The 15,330-nt window shown below is 48.0% G+C and overlaps 2 protein-coding genes across 7 annotated transcripts; one reads left to right on the top strand and one right to left on the bottom strand.

The window, feature by feature from the left end:
- Nucleotides 1-52: 52 nt before the first annotated feature.
- Nucleotides 53-5,784, bottom strand: SNX17 (sorting nexin 17). Its single transcript, XM_045549281.1, has 15 exons — nucleotides 5,490-5,784; nucleotides 4,956-5,030; nucleotides 3,854-3,971; nucleotides 3,277-3,341; nucleotides 2,912-3,022; nucleotides 2,708-2,798; nucleotides 2,491-2,578; nucleotides 2,176-2,245; nucleotides 1,792-1,884; nucleotides 1,494-1,697; nucleotides 1,231-1,356; nucleotides 1,003-1,080; nucleotides 788-862; nucleotides 657-698; nucleotides 53-571 (listed from the first exon to the last, which is right to left on the bottom strand). The coding sequence occupies exons 1-15, from the start codon at nucleotides 5,550-5,552 to the stop codon at nucleotides 458-460; spliced, it is 1,413 nt and encodes a 470-aa protein (XP_045405237.1). The 5' UTR covers nucleotides 5,553-5,784; the 3' UTR covers nucleotides 53-457.
- A 56-nt stretch (nucleotides 5,785-5,840) lies between these two features.
- On the top strand, nucleotides 5,841-10,812 carry EIF2B4 (eukaryotic translation initiation factor 2B subunit delta). 6 transcript variants are annotated; one of them, XM_045549274.1, is made up of 13 exons: nucleotides 5,841-6,011; nucleotides 6,393-6,436; nucleotides 6,760-6,895; nucleotides 7,098-7,304; nucleotides 7,585-7,667; nucleotides 7,858-7,949; nucleotides 8,183-8,297; nucleotides 8,501-8,577; nucleotides 8,753-8,855; nucleotides 9,118-9,245; nucleotides 9,690-9,867; nucleotides 10,283-10,463; nucleotides 10,566-10,812. In XM_045549274.1, exons 1-13 carry the CDS (start codon nucleotides 5,981-5,983, stop codon nucleotides 10,763-10,765), a joined length of 1,575 nt encoding a protein of 524 aa, XP_045405230.1. In that variant the 5' UTR covers nucleotides 5,841-5,980; the 3' UTR covers nucleotides 10,766-10,812. The 6 variants fall into 6 exon arrangements, with proteins under 6 accessions (XP_045405230.1, XP_045405233.1, XP_045405234.1 ...); XM_045549277.1 differs by having other exon boundaries at nucleotides 5,842-6,011; nucleotides 7,101-7,304; XM_045549273.1 differs by lacking the exon at nucleotides 5,841-6,011 and having other exon boundaries at nucleotides 6,258-6,436; nucleotides 7,101-7,304.
- The last annotated feature ends 4,518 nt before the right edge of the window (nucleotides 10,813-15,330 follow it).

Here is a 15,330-nt window from a genome sequence, read left to right as displayed (position 1 = left end):
TAGAAGTCCATGCTGTGATCGGGAAGCAGGGGCAGTGAGAGGGAAACAGAGGTAGGCAGCAATCAGGCTGAGTTTAATGATGGGGGAGCTGGGCCAGACCATACACAGACCTCTGCCCATCCCCTTGGCCCTTGGCCCATGGCCCCAGAAAGCTAGAAGCAGCCTAGGGGGAGCTGTGGTTCCTCCCCCAAGGCAGGTAGCCATGGTCCCTCGGACTTTGTGCAAAATACTAAATGCTAATTTGGCATCGAGGGCCAGCTCTGAAAAGAGAGGGAGCAATCCTTTGTGCAGCCAGCCCAGGGGGGAAGGGAAGGTGTGTTAGAAGGCCCCTGGCCAAAAGGAGCAAAGGGGAAGGTAGGAAGGAGGAAGGAAAAGACCCCCCAGCTTGGGGGACACAGGCACAGGGCAAGTTTCTGTAAATTCCTCTGGGGTAGAGGGCAGACATCCAAGCAGGAGATTACAGATCCTCATCTCCAATGCCCTCAAAGGCGAAATTGCCGTGGACATCACTGGCACTGGCATCTGTGCTGGGACTGCCAATTCCCCGCAAGCTCACAGCACTCAGCTTACTCTGTAACAAAGGCAGGGTGGGGGTCAGAGGGCTTGACCCTGCGAGATCCCCTGCAAACACCAACCTCGCCAACCCTGTAACTCACTGAGAGTTTGACCACAGACTCCCGGCTGGCATCAGGTGACTCCTGGGGAAGAAGAGGCAGAGGTGTCAGACTCACTGGGGGAGGTGAGGCAAGGTTGGGAGCCAGGGTCCTGACCAGGAGGCAATACTTACAAGCAGTGGTGGGGACTTCACTGCTTGCTGGCTGTCTGAGCGTCTCAGGGTGCCTCCCACACGCCGGCGCAGCATCTACAGACAGACAAAAGGTGCTGGTGAGGGCAGGATCACTTCCTCTCCCTCTCAAGAGAAGTTTCACACCTAGGACAAAAGGCAGGGGGAGCACAAATGCTCAGCTGCTTAGCCCACGCTTAGCCCACACTGCTGCCTACCTTCCTGATGCTGCCGCCAGATTTCTTTACCATCAGTTCATCTACCATGGACTGTAAGCAGATGCTCATCATGATGGCCTGAGGGCAAGAAGAGTGCTCAGCCTGACCAGAGTGGTAATCCTGAGCCCAACACCACAAAGACGAGCGCTCCCACTCACATGGAGTCCTGGAAGCCCTAGACTTGGGTACCTAAGGGGCTCCAGAGGAGGCCTGAGGGTGGGCTCACACCTGGGGGCTGGTGATGGTGACCCACTGTAGCCGGTCCTTGCTCATGAGGTATTCAAAAGCTAGTTCCAGGCGCACCTCACCCCGGCCCCGGCCTGGGCTGCTCGTGCCTCCACTGGGCAATGGCACCTAGAAGAGAAGAGGAATTAGGCTGAGTTCATTCTGACTAGCCTGCCTCCCTTCCTGATCAACTGCCGCCCATTCCTGAAGCTCAAGGCTTGCCAAACCCCCATCCCAGAAGCCCTCCCCTTCATTCCCTGACTCACAGAGGAAGTAACCCGCCAGCATCGCATGCGGGTGACCCGGAAGGAACCTTCACGGAGTTGCTGGCCAGGCAGGCGGAGCTGGAGGCTGAGCTCACTGTTGCCTGCACTCACTACCACGGGACAGTCTTTCTCCGGGAAGTCAGCCACACAAGCATCAAAGCGCAGGTAGCCATAGTGCCGCAGCGTCTGGGCCAGCCGCAAGAACTAAAAAATAGTCATCATATAGGGTGGGTTAGGAGGGGGAACAGGGCAGCTCAGAGAAAGCAATCCCTTGGAGAGACAGAGAGGCAGGGCTCACCTCCTTCTTGGAGACCTTCTCTTGCAGAGATTTGAGTTGCCGATGTTGCTCCTTGGTGACCAAGATCCATCCACGCTCAATATCTGACACCGTCTATAGTGGACACAAGGGGTGAGGGATGGGGGCTCCCAGTCAGCAGTCCAGGGAAGGTGTCCACAGTTACCTCTGTCCAGTCTGACCCCTAGCCCCACAACTGAGCGACCTCTTTACAGCGAGTTGTTGATCTTAGCTTTATAAAGTATGAGAGGTTGTGCCAGGAGCCCTGTTAGTATTCTAGGAACTTCCCCATGAACTGGGAACAGAGACATGAAAGGAGTTTTCTTGGGAGAATGGGACACCACAGTCATTTCCAGGGGAAGGGTTCTGAGGCAGCTCCAAGCTCACCTGAGCATAAAGCAGGTTCAGGCCAACTCGGTTCTCCATGACATCGTCATCATAGGCAGAGTCCCAATAACTGTGAGGCCAAGGGGTGGAAAGGGGTAATGGGGCTAAGCTGGGGTAAAGCAAGAGGTAGAATGGGAAACGGGCAAAACAGGAGCAATCTAGAACTATCTGGGGCTAATGGTGGCATAGTGAGAAGAAGCTGGGGAGGCTTGGTAGAAACACCCAGCACTATACCCCATTGTCCAGATTATTCTGTCTCCACATGTGGCCCAATCTAATCCAGCACCTTCCCCCTCCTCCAGGCCCAGCCCTGACCTCTTCCTTAGCACAATTTTGTACTCTTGACTCCGAAGACTGGTAACAGACACATAAGGCAGCTCAAACTCTTGCAACTTCCGTACAACTATGGGTTAAAAAAAAAAAGGAAAATCAAGAAAGCACCACCTTGAGGAAATGCTCCATTTTGAGGGAGATGGGAAGGCAAACTCACTACTGCAAGCACAATGAGGTAGTAAAATCCAGACAAACTCACAAGAAAAGGCTCCATCCTCTTTTTCTCGAACTAGGAAGAGACTAAAATATCCGATCAAGTCATCTGGAAGATCCAGCTTTGCGGCCACAGCCTGGGCGTAGGGATAGGAAGTACAGCTCATCATACTGGCTGGTTCCAATCATCCCCTAACCCAGGACCCTGGGATGCAGGGGGAGGATGGGCAGTGCCAAACAAGCACCTCACCTCCAGGACATCCTCAGTCTGGTCTGAAGTTAGCACGTTGACCAGAACTTTCTGCCCGTTGCTGAGCAGCACTTCCAAGGAGACCTCCTCTGTGGGGACCTGTTGTGTCTCCTGTTGTGAGCACACATGGGGATAGGAGGCACTGCCTTTGTAACACCTGACCCATCCCCAACTCTCTATTTCTAGGTCCCTGTAGTGTCTTTATTCTCAGTTGCTTAAATAAGGCTGGATTTCCTTGGTACAGCAGGAGTTCCATTCCATTAAAAAAAGGTGCCAGGATGTCTCCTCTGTGGCCACATCATTAAAATTATGTGGTCTTCCAGCAAGCTCCTTTCTTTAAATCCTGGTCCCAACCAAAGCCTTACCTGTTGTGCCCGACGCAGGAAACTATTGAAGGTCTCACTGCTCCCAAGCAATGGATCTTGCCGAACTGTGGGGACAAGAGAATGATGTTACAGGAACTTAGGGCTCACTCTTGGCTCCCCCATCCTCTTCTTAGTAGGTCCCCCCCGACCCCATTTCCTGGGCTGATGGTGGCCTGCCACATCCCCCAGCTGGCCTCACCTCACTCACTGTTTGCATAAATTCTTCACCTGCCCCACCCTTGGTTGCCATCTAGGTGAGTCCAGTCTATAGAACTAGGGAAATAACAATGATGTTAATCTAAAGCACATCAGATACAAATTAAGTTCTCCCTAGTGATCTAAATTGCTTTAAGACTATTTAGTGTTATACTAGTATCTCTCACAGATGTTAGTGCCCAAAATGCTTTGCTAGTATACAGAGTTACATATCCTTGTAGGCTATTTACTTTGCTAATTAAATGACAAACAAGAGACTTACCAGATCTAGAAATTAATTAGGACCTTCTACCGAAACAGCTGTTGTTACGTCTCTCCCCACCGTCCTGAACAAAGCCTAAAGTTTCCTCCAACCACTCACCAGCTTGCATGTACTTCTCTAACTGCTCCCTCCTCTGTTCTACCTCAGCAGGTGTCAGAGAGAAAAGCTTCTTTGGGGGGAATGCAGGAAGCACATTGGCCCCATACTCCTTCCGAAGCTATTTAGAGAAAGAGATACAACGCTTCACATAAACATAGAAAATGAAATGAGGCAACCTAGACTCATGTTCTCTTGGAAGCCCTTCCCTTCCCTCAGTCGCTGCTCCCCTATCTACCCTGGTCATCTGGAAAACAATTCCTTTGGCAGAGGTAGCCTCTCAAGGGAGCTGTCCTAGATATAAGTTCTTTTCTATCTTACTATGTACAAATCAGGCCCTCCATAGCGTGGGGAGGGTTCGTACGGGGCCAAGAACTACAGGAAGTCCCTTGATTACCTAGCAAGAGTGTTCATTGAACCCTGACAGGAAGCAAAGGGATTTATAATGTGCACAAATAGTTAAGTAATAGCTAAGTACATTCACAGAGTGTCTTAAGACTTAAAGGGACTTTGCAGATCAAGGAATCATTTTTCAGTTGTAGAAACCGAGGCCTAAAGAAATTAGGTAACTTGCTCAGGATTGCAAAACTAATTCTCAGTAGAACCAGGACTCTCTACTATGTTAAAAAGAGCTCACAATCTGGTGAGGAAGACAAACATTGCATCACAAATAATACATAATGATAACTGGAACACCTACACAAACTGAAATAAGCCAGAGAACCGACAAGGAAATTGGCGAATGGTTTGTATAAACAGGAAAAAGAATTTCAAGATGTAGCTCAGATGACGGAAGGAATGTGCTCTGGCAACCGAGGGGGTTTGGTTTTTCTATGCAGGGGCAAAGTCTGAAGAGTAGTAATACCGGACAGAAGCTGGAAGGAGGGAGGATTTGAGTACAGGGAGGAACAGTAATTGCACAGACGTTAAGCTTAAGGAGTTCGGGGAAATGTCAGACAATAAGATAAAGCAGAACCCTCCCCAGTGGCAGTGATTAAAGGGGAAATACAGCCTACGGGAATGCGAAAGGGGGCAAATGAAGGTACTGATGCTCATGTGTAGGAAAGGGCTTGGAACTGCGTCAAGGCAGGGGTGCTAGTCCCACCTGCTCGTGCAGCCCCAGGAGCTGGCTGTAGCGCACCCGACAGTGCAGGACTCCATTCACGTGAATGTTATAGGCCTGAGAACACAAAAACAGGGAGGCTACTTTAGGATTGCGGTCTGGGCTACCTCCTTGAGAACCTAGCCGGAAGTCGGAAACCCCGTCTGAGTATCGCGCCGAGATCTCCCGAGGGTTAGTTTGCCTGTTTTCCCAAAGGCCAGGTCCCAAAGCAGACGGGCCAGTCCGGGGAAACTCGGGCGCTTGTGTTGCAGTCTTCCTCCCCAAGAGGCCAATGACGCCCACCACAGCAGCCGCCGCCTAGCCGTGGGAAGCGACCCAGCTGAACAAAGGACCTACAGGAGCTGGGGCGACCTCGATACGAATTTGAGGGATGAGATAAGCTCCTAGAGAGGCCGTCGGGAGTCGGCGACCCAGGACCAGGCCCGAAGAGTGGCGGTCAGGCCTCGGAGGCCGCTATGAGAGGGCTCGGGCCCGTTGTCCCCGCCCCTGCCGGACCCGGCTCCGGCCGCTCCTCACCACGTAGGCGGAGCCGCCGCTGTCCCCGCTGCGGGATTCAGTCTCAGGAATGGAAAAGTGCATGTTCCCTACGGCAGGCCCCGGCCGGGCTCCGGGCTGTGAGGGCCGCAGCGGCTCTGCACGCTCGCTTCCTCTGCTCAGTGAGTCCCCGCAGCCTCACTCGCCATTTTGGGGGGCCTGAGATTGGCGGTGGGTAGGCGGTACGACGTCGGCTCTGGAGCGCAGTGACCCTGGCATGCTGGGAACTGTAGTCTAAGGGGCAAGAGGAGCCGGTTGGGACTGGGAGCCCAAAGTGGAATTGGCCGCATCGCTACCCGTAGTCCGGGGCGGGCCTCAGTGCGCGGGGGAGATTGCAAGTCGGCTTGGGGCTGCGCGCGGCGTGCGCCGGCGGCTCAGCCTCCCGCCCAGGTGGCGCTGTGGACCCAGTGACCGCCGAGCAAGGCACTGGGGCGCTCGGTGACCGCGACGGGCGGAGCCGAGGGCCGAGGGTGATGGCTGCTGTGGCTGTGGCTGTTCGCGAGGGTGAGTGAAGGGCCGGGCCTGGCTACAGGTACGCGAGCCGACGAGCTCGGACGGCTAGTGTTGGGCCCAGAGCCCCTTGGGACCCTGTCGTTCGGTTCTGGCGCCACGCTGGACTCTGGTCTACATAGTCTCCAGCGCGGCCCCGCGCCGCGTACCGGCTGGTTCCTGTGAGAAGGTTGGATGACCCCTCCTTTCTCGATCTCCGGCCTTTTCCTTTGATCCCGCCGCGCAGTGCGTCCCCACGCGGATCCGCGGCTCGCCTTGCGCCTGGCGGCGGAGCCGTGGTCATGCCAGCCCAGCAGCCAGCTGCGCCGAGTACGAGTCCCCCTAAGCTCTCCCGGAGCCTCTCCGGCTCACTTTGTGCCTTGTTTTCTGATGCAGACTCGGGATCCGGGATGAAGGCGGAGCTTTCTTCTCGGCCTGGGGTAAGTGAGGGTGCCTTCCCAAACCTCCTGCCAAGCGCTACGCAGGGAGCTGTGCCAGCTTCATTCTACCCCAGCTCCCATCTCGTTTCAGCGTATTTCTCAAAAAAGCCAGGAGAATTTACAGAGTTCTTTCAACCTCAACAATATATGATTCTGACCCTGGAGGCGAAGTTTCAATCTCTGTGGGTTGTAAACTTGTAACACGTAGTTTGTGGCAGTTAGCATTAGGGAGTTAACCATGTGGGAGTCTTGTAAGCATCCAGTAGTGTTTATTTACTTCTGGAATTTGGGGGGAAGAGCAGTGTCCTGTATCTGTGTCTCAGGCAGGAGGTAGGGAGATGACCCAAGAAGAGAAGCTGCAGCTTCGGAAAGAAAAGAAACAGCAGAAAAAGAAACGGAAGGAGGAAAAGGGAGCAGAACCAGAAACTAGCTCTGCTGTATCTGCAGCCCAGTGTCAAGGTGCGGAGGTCTTTTTTAAAGGGTTGTGGTGTGGGGCTGATAGACGGATGTGGTGGGAGAGAGGAGGGGGAGACATGACAAAGTTGGTCTGAGCAAGTGAAAAATGAAGAGGTTTGGATAAATGAGGATGGAGAAGCTAGCTTTGGCTGGGGCATGGATATCACCTGCCTGTGGCTTGGGCACCTCTTACTTATACCTTTAGTAGGTCAAACCAGAGAACTGGCAGGACCTGGCAATCAGTTGGGCACTCCTGGGGAGAAAATTCTGGCTGGTAGGAGTAAGGCTGAACTTCGTGCTGAGCGGCGAGCCAAACAGGAGGCCGAGCGGGCCCTGAAACAGGCAAGAAAAGGGGAACAAGGAGGGCCACCTCCTCAGGCCTGCCCCAGCACAGCTGGAGAAACCCCCTCAGGTATATTCCCTTCATTTTAAGACCTCTGTTACTACTAATTCTCATGCCAGCTCAGGCTTCCCCATTGCAAAATAGCTCTCCCCTCCCATTTTCACCTTGGGATCCAGAGCTCAAAATTCTTTCCTGAACCCCATCATCCTATCCCTATTTCTCCTTCTATCCTCTCCTCCCCTGCTTCCTCTGACCCTGTTCTGTTTTTCTTGATGCCCTTTATGCCCTAAGAGCAAATTACCCATTTCAAGACCTACAGTGTCTTGAAAACATGATCATTATCTTTTAGGAGTGAAGCGTCTTCCTGAGTACACTCAGGTCGAGGACCCCACACTTTTGAGAAAACTTGTTAAAAAACCAGAACGACAACAGGTAGGAAGTGGGGTGGCCAGAAAGAGCCTAGGGAGATGGACTGGAGGGAGGAGAGGTGCTTGGGGCAAATGAGACCCTGGAGAACGATGGATATTTGGATCAAACTAGTCTTACTGTTTATTTCTTTTCCAGCTTCATCCCGTAAGTTTTAAACTTTAGGCCATTGGTCCTATTCTCCTGTTTTGTTAAGGTTCCTACACGAAAGGATTATGGATCCAAAGTCAGTCTCTTCTCTCACCTACCGCAGTACAGCAGACAAAACTCTTTGACTCAGTATATGAGGTAGGATCCTATGAAATTGTTGGGATTTTTAAGTGAGAAGTTTTAGTAACTCGGTATTGAAAGTGACTGGAAATTTGAGAGGGGATCTGTGGGAAGAAGTATGTACTCAAGGCAAAACTCTAGGGGGAATGGGGAAGTCTGTGCTAGTGAAGGAAGTTCATTTTTATCAGGGGCAGGGGGGCAGTAGGTGCTCAAGCTCCCTTGCAAAGTATGTGACACCACCATCCCATCAGCATCCCATCCTCTGTGATCCACCCAGCCATGGTGCGACTCGGCCTGCAGTACTCCCAGGGCCTGGTCAGTGGCTCCAATGCCCGGTGTATTGCCCTGCTTCGTGCCTTGCAGCAGGTATGCCCCGTCCTGTTCTGTCTTATGACCCAACCCCACATTCCCTAACACTACCCTGGCTTCTCTCACCCAAGGTCATTTCTGGGGGAAAGAGGAAATGACTCCCACCCTCAGAACACTTTTCTCAGTGAAGCTTACCCTCACCTCCCTTGCAGAGACCTTTATTAGGAGACATTTTGCAGATCAATTTGTGTGCTCTATAGGTGATTCAGGATTACACAACACCTCTCAATGAAGAACTCTCAAGGGATCTAGTGAATAAACTAAAACCTTACATCAGGTAGGGACAACCACTACAAGTCTACTCCCACCTTACCCAATCCTTTTCTTGTACTCTTTTTCCTGCTCTTCTATTTCTATTTTCATTTTTCTGTTGTCTGTTTTCTTTTTAAAGAATTTTTTTTAATGTAAAAGCTTTGTAAGTTGTAAAGAGTTGCACAAATATGTTGTTATAGCTTCCTGACTCAGTGCCGTCCCCTGTCAGCGAGCATGTACAATGCTATCAAGTTCCTTAACAAGGAAATCACCGGTGTGAGCAGCTCCAAGCGGGAAGAGGAGGTGATGAGTATGAGGAATGAGAAAGGCATGCACCTGTGGGTAGAGTTAAGAAACATGTTCACAACTCCCAGGAAGGCCAACACAAGCCATTTTGACCTAGTCAAGGGTTAAGAAGTGGTTGTGCATTCTGACTTGTGCCACCTCTGGGCTCCCCTCGTTCCCCTTTGGGCCTATCATTATATATGTATCCAAGCATCTGGCATGATAATTAGAGGGAGAAATGTGTCCACTTCTTGTTCCCTAAGCATCTTATTCCATTTAGGCCAAGTCAGAACTTCGAGTAGCCATTGATCGGTATGTGCAAGAGAAGATTGTGCTTGCAGCTCAGGCAATTTCACGCTTTGCTTACAAGAAGATCAGTGACGGAGATGTGATCCTGGTATATGGATGGTATGGTCCAGACCCTATGACTAAGAAAATTGGGGAGTGGAATGATCTAAAGGAAGGACTGGCTGGGCGTGGTGGCTCATGCCTATAATCCTAGCACCCTGGGAGGCCAAGGCAGGAAGATTGCTTGAGGCTAGGAGCTTGAGACCAGCCTGGGCAACATAGTGAGACTCCATCTCTACAAAGAATTAAAAAAAAAAAAATTAGCCTAGCATGGTGGTATACACCTATAATCCTAGCTTCTTGGGAGGCTGAGGTGGGAGGATCACTTGAGCCCAGGAGTTCGAGGCTGCAGTGAGCTATAATTGTATCCCTGCACTCCAGCCTGGGCAACAGAGCAAGGCCCTGTCTCAAAAAAAAAGAAGGGACTACCCCCTTGCCTTTGGGAATGAGCTAGTCATCAGTTAGTGACATTTATAACTGAATCTTCCTCTCCATTCACTCTAGTTCATCACTGGTATCACGAATTCTTCAGGAGGCTTGGACAGGAGGCCGGCAGTTTCGGGTAGTAGTAGTGGACAGCCGGCCACGGCTGGAAGGAAGGCACACACTACGTTCTCTGGTCCATGCTGGGGTCCCTGCCTCCTACCTGCTTATTCCTGCAGCTTCCTATGTGCTCCCAGAGGTGAGGGCAAAGGAGAGGGACTCCAAAGTTGGAGGTAAAGTGTGTAGTATAATACAGACATAATCCCATCTTCCTAAGGTTACAATTATTTAGAAATATTAGAATCATATAGCCCTGCTTATATTTAACAGAAAAAACATATCTAGTATGCTATAGCATAGTCTAGCTATTGCAAGAACATTATATTAAACTAGCAGCCACCAAGAGGAAACAGGACAAAAGTAACTTCAAAGTTTAGTTTTCCTATAGGTGATTTGGTGAGTCAGTAGTTAAGTATTTTCCAGGAAGAGGAGCCAGCAGTAAGATTTGTTACTTGTCTTAATATTGCTGTCCTGGGCAGAAGTAGGGGACCTTATTCTGCATTGATACAATGACATTTCTTTCTTTCCCCTTCCTCATTCTCCAAAACAAACAGGTTTCCAAGGTGCTATTGGGAGCGCATGCACTCCTGGCCAATGGGTCCGTGATGTCACGGGTAGGGACAGCACAGCTGGCCCTGGTGGCTCGAGCCCATAATGTGCCAGTACTGGTCTGCTGTGAAACATACAAGTTCTGTGAGCGTGTACAGACTGACGCCTTTGTCTCTAATGAGCTAGGTAAGGAGGGCAGAAGAGAAGTTTCCAGGGACTTGTGAAGACTTGAGAGGGAGAGGGGAGGCCAAACTACAACTATGACAATGTGTACCCCTTCCATTGCAGATGATCCTGATGATCTGCAGTGTGAACGGGGAGAACACGTAGCCCTGGCTAACTGGCAGAACCACCCATCCCTACGGTTGTTGAATCTGGTCTATGATGTGACTCCGCCAGAGCTCGTGGATCTGGTGATCACAGAGCTGGGGATGATCCCTTGCAGTTCTGTACCTGTTGTCCTACGAGTCAAGAGCAGTGACCAGTGATGGGGGGAGAAACACAGGGTGAATAAATAACATACTCCCTACCCTCAGCAACTTTGCTGCCTTTGTATCTTTTAGCATCTCCACCATTTAAGTTAGGAGCCTAGACTTCCCAACCCCTCTTATCACCTGCAGCTAACCTCAGACCTTTGTAGAGACCCTCTTGGGTGACTACCTCTAATGCCAATGCTTTGCAGCCAAGGTGAAGGTCAGTATGGAGACCAAAAACTATCCAAATCATCAGTCACTTATTGAGCATCTACATGCCAGACACAGAGCTAGGTATGAGGAGGAATAAGATGACAAATAAGAGTCCTAACTTTAGTAATAAGTTAGCATTTATTGAGTACTTATTGTGTGTCAGAAATTGTCCTGAACCTTTTTTTACCCATTTAGGAGGATTAATACAACTCTATGAAGTAAATGAGATTTTATAGATGAGAAAACAGGCACAGAAAGGTTTAGACTTTAGTTACTTGCCCAGGATAACATGGCTAAGGCACAGAAAGGTTAAGTCACTTGCCCAAGGCAACACAGCTAATTAGTAGCTAAATCAGGTTGTGCTCTCAGGCAGTCTGGATCCAGAGATTGTGCCCTTAACTTTTATGCTGTATGCCCTTAAGGAACACTTAATGGTGTAGTAAGATAGACAATATCTACAGTATGAGATAAACTCTACTAGTAGTGTGAACAAATGCCTTGGAAACAACCAAAGATGATGCCACTGGTTCTTGCAAGGTTGCTGAAAACTTCACAGGTAAGATCTGACCTAGTCCTTGAAAGATAAGTAGTTTCCCAGTTGGGAAAAAAAATGGCAAGGCAGATCAGCAGAGGAAATAGCTCAAACACAAAGATAGAATACGCCTTAAAATGAGTGGCTGATTTCAAAGTGTCAAGTAGTGTAGTGAGGTTAGAACTGAGGCTTAATGTTGAGTGATAAAGCTGCAAAGGTAGGTTGAGGCCAGACTGTGAGTTTAACCACTGGTTAGCTTCATCCATTTTGTATGCATATGTCTGTGTGTGTTTTATTATAGTTTTTTGTTTGTTTGGTTTTTTTTTTTTGAGACAGGGTCTTTCTCTGTCACTTGGGCTAGAGTGCAGGGGTGTCTTCATAGCTCACTGCAACCTCAAACTCCTGGGCTCAAGGGATCCTCCTGCCTCAGCCTCCTGAGTAGTTCAGAGCCACCACTACAGGTACAAGCCACCACACCCAGCTATTAATAATGTTTCTATTTTTTGTAGAGAGGGGTCTTACTCTTGTTCAGGCTGGTCCTAAACTCCTGGCCTCAAGCCTCAAGCGATCCTCCTGTCTCAGCCTCCCAAAGTGTTAGGATTACAGGCATGAGCCAACGTGCCCAGCCTTTATTGCAGTTTTTCAAGCAGCACAAAAGTAGAGTGAACTTTACAAAGAATTCCCATCACAATGCAACAGTTACCAAAATGTGCCAATTAGAGAGCCAGGCATAGTGGCTCATGCCTGTAACCCCAGTGACACTAGAGGCTGAGGCAGGAGGATCACTTGAGTCCAGGAGTTCAAGACTGCAGTAAGCTATGATCGCCACTGCACTCCAGCCTGGGTGACACAGCGAGACCCATTCTCTTAAAAAAAAAAAAATTTTCCCAGTTGGATTGAGAGTCAAAAAAAAAGATTTGCCACATTTTCTTTCTCTTTCTGTTTTGCTTTTCCTTACCAAAGTTACTTTAGAGCAAATTGCAGGTATTATATCATTTTACTCCTATAAACGTCAATATGTGTCTCTAAAAATATGGAATGGAGGCTGAGTGATGGCTCATGCCTGTAGTCCCAACTACTGGAGAATTTGAGGCAGAAGGATCCCTTGAGTCCAGGAGGTTGAGGCTACAGTGAACTATGATCATGCCACTGCACTCCAGCCTGGGTGACAGAGCAAAACCCCATCTCAAAAAATAAATATTAATACAATTTTTAAAAATAGAAATTTACCGTGTCATCATGCTTATTAAATAATACTTTTAGTATTCAATCCACATTCAAATTTTTTAATTGTTTCAAAAATGGCTTTTTACAGTTGGTTTGTTTGATTCAGCATCCAAACAAATCCACACATCACTGGCTTGTGGAAACCAGGTTGTCATATAAAATGTTCCATATTCTAGATTTGACTATTTCCTTCCTTATGGTGTCATTTAACTCTTTCCTCTGATACCTGTATTTCTATTCAACATTTTGGGCAAGAATACTTAAGAAGTGGTTCTATGTGCATATTGCCTCACATCAGGAGGCAAACAATGACTGGTTGTTTCATTTTCAGTGATGAGTGGGGTCCAGGCATTTTAAACCTTCCTAAATACCTTTCATCTAGTCATTTCATTCACTGGTAATTGTTGCCTGAATTATTTCATTAGGAGTGGCAAAATGGTGATTTTTTTCCTTTGGTTTTTTTTTTTTTTTTTTTTGAGAGAGCGAGTCTCACTCTGTTGCCAAGGCTAGAGTGCTGTGGCATCAACCTAGCTCACAGCAACTTCAAACTCCTGGGCTCAAGTGATCCTCCTGCCTCAGCCTCCCAAATAGCTAGGACTACAGGTGTGCGCCACCATGCCCAGCTAATTTTTATTTTTAGTAGAGATGGGGTCTCCTTGCTCAGGCTGGTCTCAAACTCCTGACCTCAAGTAATCCTCCCGCCTTGCCCTCCCAGAGTGCTAGATTACAGGCGTTAGCCACCACGCCTGGCCAATATTTTTCTAATTCTATCATTCTTTCCACATTTACTAGCTGCTAATCTATAAAGAACTCTCCCTCATCTGTTAATTATTCTGAACTACTTACTGGAAAGGCAAGATAAATGCTTAATTCTTTCCTTTTTGGCCAATTTTCAAGAATCAGTAGCTAGTTACTTCCATTGGTGTATGAGTAGTTGATATTTTGGCTTTCTCTTTATTTTTTTATTTTACTTATTTATCTACTTAGTTACTTACTTACTTGACTTCCTTTGAGCAGGCTTTCTCTTTTTTAAAAAATCATTATGGTGGGGCACAGTGGCTTACGCTTGTAATCCCAGCACTTTGGGAGGCCAAGGCAGGAGGGTCACTTGAGGCCAGGAGTTCGAGATCAGCCTGGGCAACATAGCAAGAACCCGTCTCTACAAAAAAATAGAAAAATTAGCCAGGAGTAGTGGTGTGTGCCTATAGTCTCGGCTACTTGGGAGGCTGAGGCAGGAGGATCACTTGAACCCAGGAGTCTGGGGTTACAGTGAGCTATGATCATACCACTCTAGCTCCAGCTGCAGAATGAGACCCTACTTCTTAAAAAGAAAAAATCATTATGAACTCATGGATTTTTATATATGTATACCACTCAATAACCAAAATTAAGCAGAGGATCAATAGGGTCAGCTTTATGCTTTAGAAAGATAACTGTTGGAGATTAGATGTACAGAAACAGATAAGTTAAAAAATTGCTTAGCAGTCAAAATTACAAATGTAAACTTTGGTCCACAATTCCATATCTAGGAATTTATCCTACCCACATGAGATAACTTAGATACAAGGTTATTTATAGTAGCATTGTTTATAATAACAAAAGACTGGAAACCACCTAAATGCCCATCAATGTCAATAAAGCACTAATCAAATTACATCACATCATATAATTAAATAATAAACAGTCATATCAAAGAGGTAGGATGATTTTTATGTACAGAAATGGAACAATCTTTCTGAAGGTACACTCAGTTAAAAGAAGCTAGGTATAAGACAGTGTGTGTAGTTACTGTTTGAATTAAAAAGGGGGAAAGATACATGTACAGTTGGCCCTCTGCATTGATGGATTTATTTTATTTTATTTTTACTTTTTTTTTTTTTTTTTGAGACAGTCTCACTCTGTTGCCCAAGCTAAAGTGCCATGGCGTCAGCCTAGCTCACAGCAACCTCAAACTCCTGGGCTCAAGTGATCCTACTGCCTCAGCCTCCCAAGTAGCTGGGACTATAGGCATGCGCCACCATGCCCGGCTAATTTCTTCTATATATTTTTAGTTTTCCAGCCAATTTCTTTTTAGTTTTTTTAGTAGAGACGGGGTCTCGCTCTTGCTCAGGCTGGTCTAGAACTCCTGAGCTCAAATGATCCGCCCACCTCGGCCTCCCAGAGTGCTAGGATTACAGGCGTGAGCCACTGCGCCCGGCCTGCATCAATGGATTTAACCAACCACAAACTGAAAATACTCAGAAAAAAAATTCATCTGTACTTAATACATGCCGACTTTTTTTCCTTGTCATTATTCCCTAAATGATACAGTATAACAAATATTTACATAGCATTTACATTGTATCAGGTGTTAAAAGTAGTCTAGAGATGATTTCAAGGATGTGCATAGGTTTTATGCAAATACTATGCCATTTTATAGAAGGGCCTTGAGCATCTGAGGATTTTGGTATGCACAAGTTTACCAATCCCCATGGGTACCAAGGGACAATTGTATTTGCATGAGTATTAGTACATAAAATGTCTTAAACTGAAACCAAGAAACTGCTTGCTTGGGTGGCTGAGTGGCTAGAGACAGAGATGGGAGTCTTCACTTTATATCCTTTGTATC

The sequence above is a fragment of the Lemur catta genome, chromosome 4, assembly GCF_020740605.2.
Source record: "Lemur catta isolate mLemCat1 chromosome 4, mLemCat1.pri, whole genome shotgun sequence".
Classification (NCBI taxonomy): Eukaryota; Metazoa; Chordata; class Mammalia; order Primates; family Lemuridae; genus Lemur; species Lemur catta.
Note: the sequence above shows the minus strand (reverse complement) of the source record. Positions and strands in the feature narration are given on the sequence as shown.

Bases quoted from the DNA above. Each gene is read 5' to 3' on its own strand.
- SNX17 (XM_045549281.1), bottom strand. From the start codon at position 5,552: ATGCACTTTTCCATTCCTGAGACTGAATCCCGCAGCGGGGACAGCGGC. The intron at 1,698-1,791 runs GTGAGCCCTGCC...ACTATTTTTTAG, and splicing joins AGAAGGTCTCCAAGAAGGAG to TTCTTGCGGCTGGCCCAGAC. The intron at 1,357-1,493 runs GTGAGTCAGGGA...CTTCTCTTCTAG, and splicing joins GCTGGCGGGTTACTTCCTCT to GTGCCATTGCCCAGTGGAGG.
- EIF2B4 (XM_045549272.1), top strand. From the start codon at position 6,299: ATGCCAGCCCAGCAGCCAGCTGCGCCGAGTACGAGTCCCCCTAAGCTC. The intron at 7,668-7,857 runs GTAGGAAGTGGG...TGTTTTGTTAAG, and splicing joins AAAAACCAGAACGACAACAG to GTTCCTACACGAAAGGATTA. The intron at 8,298-8,500 runs GTATGCCCCGTC...TGTGCTCTATAG, and splicing joins TGCTTCGTGCCTTGCAGCAG to GTGATTCAGGATTACACAAC.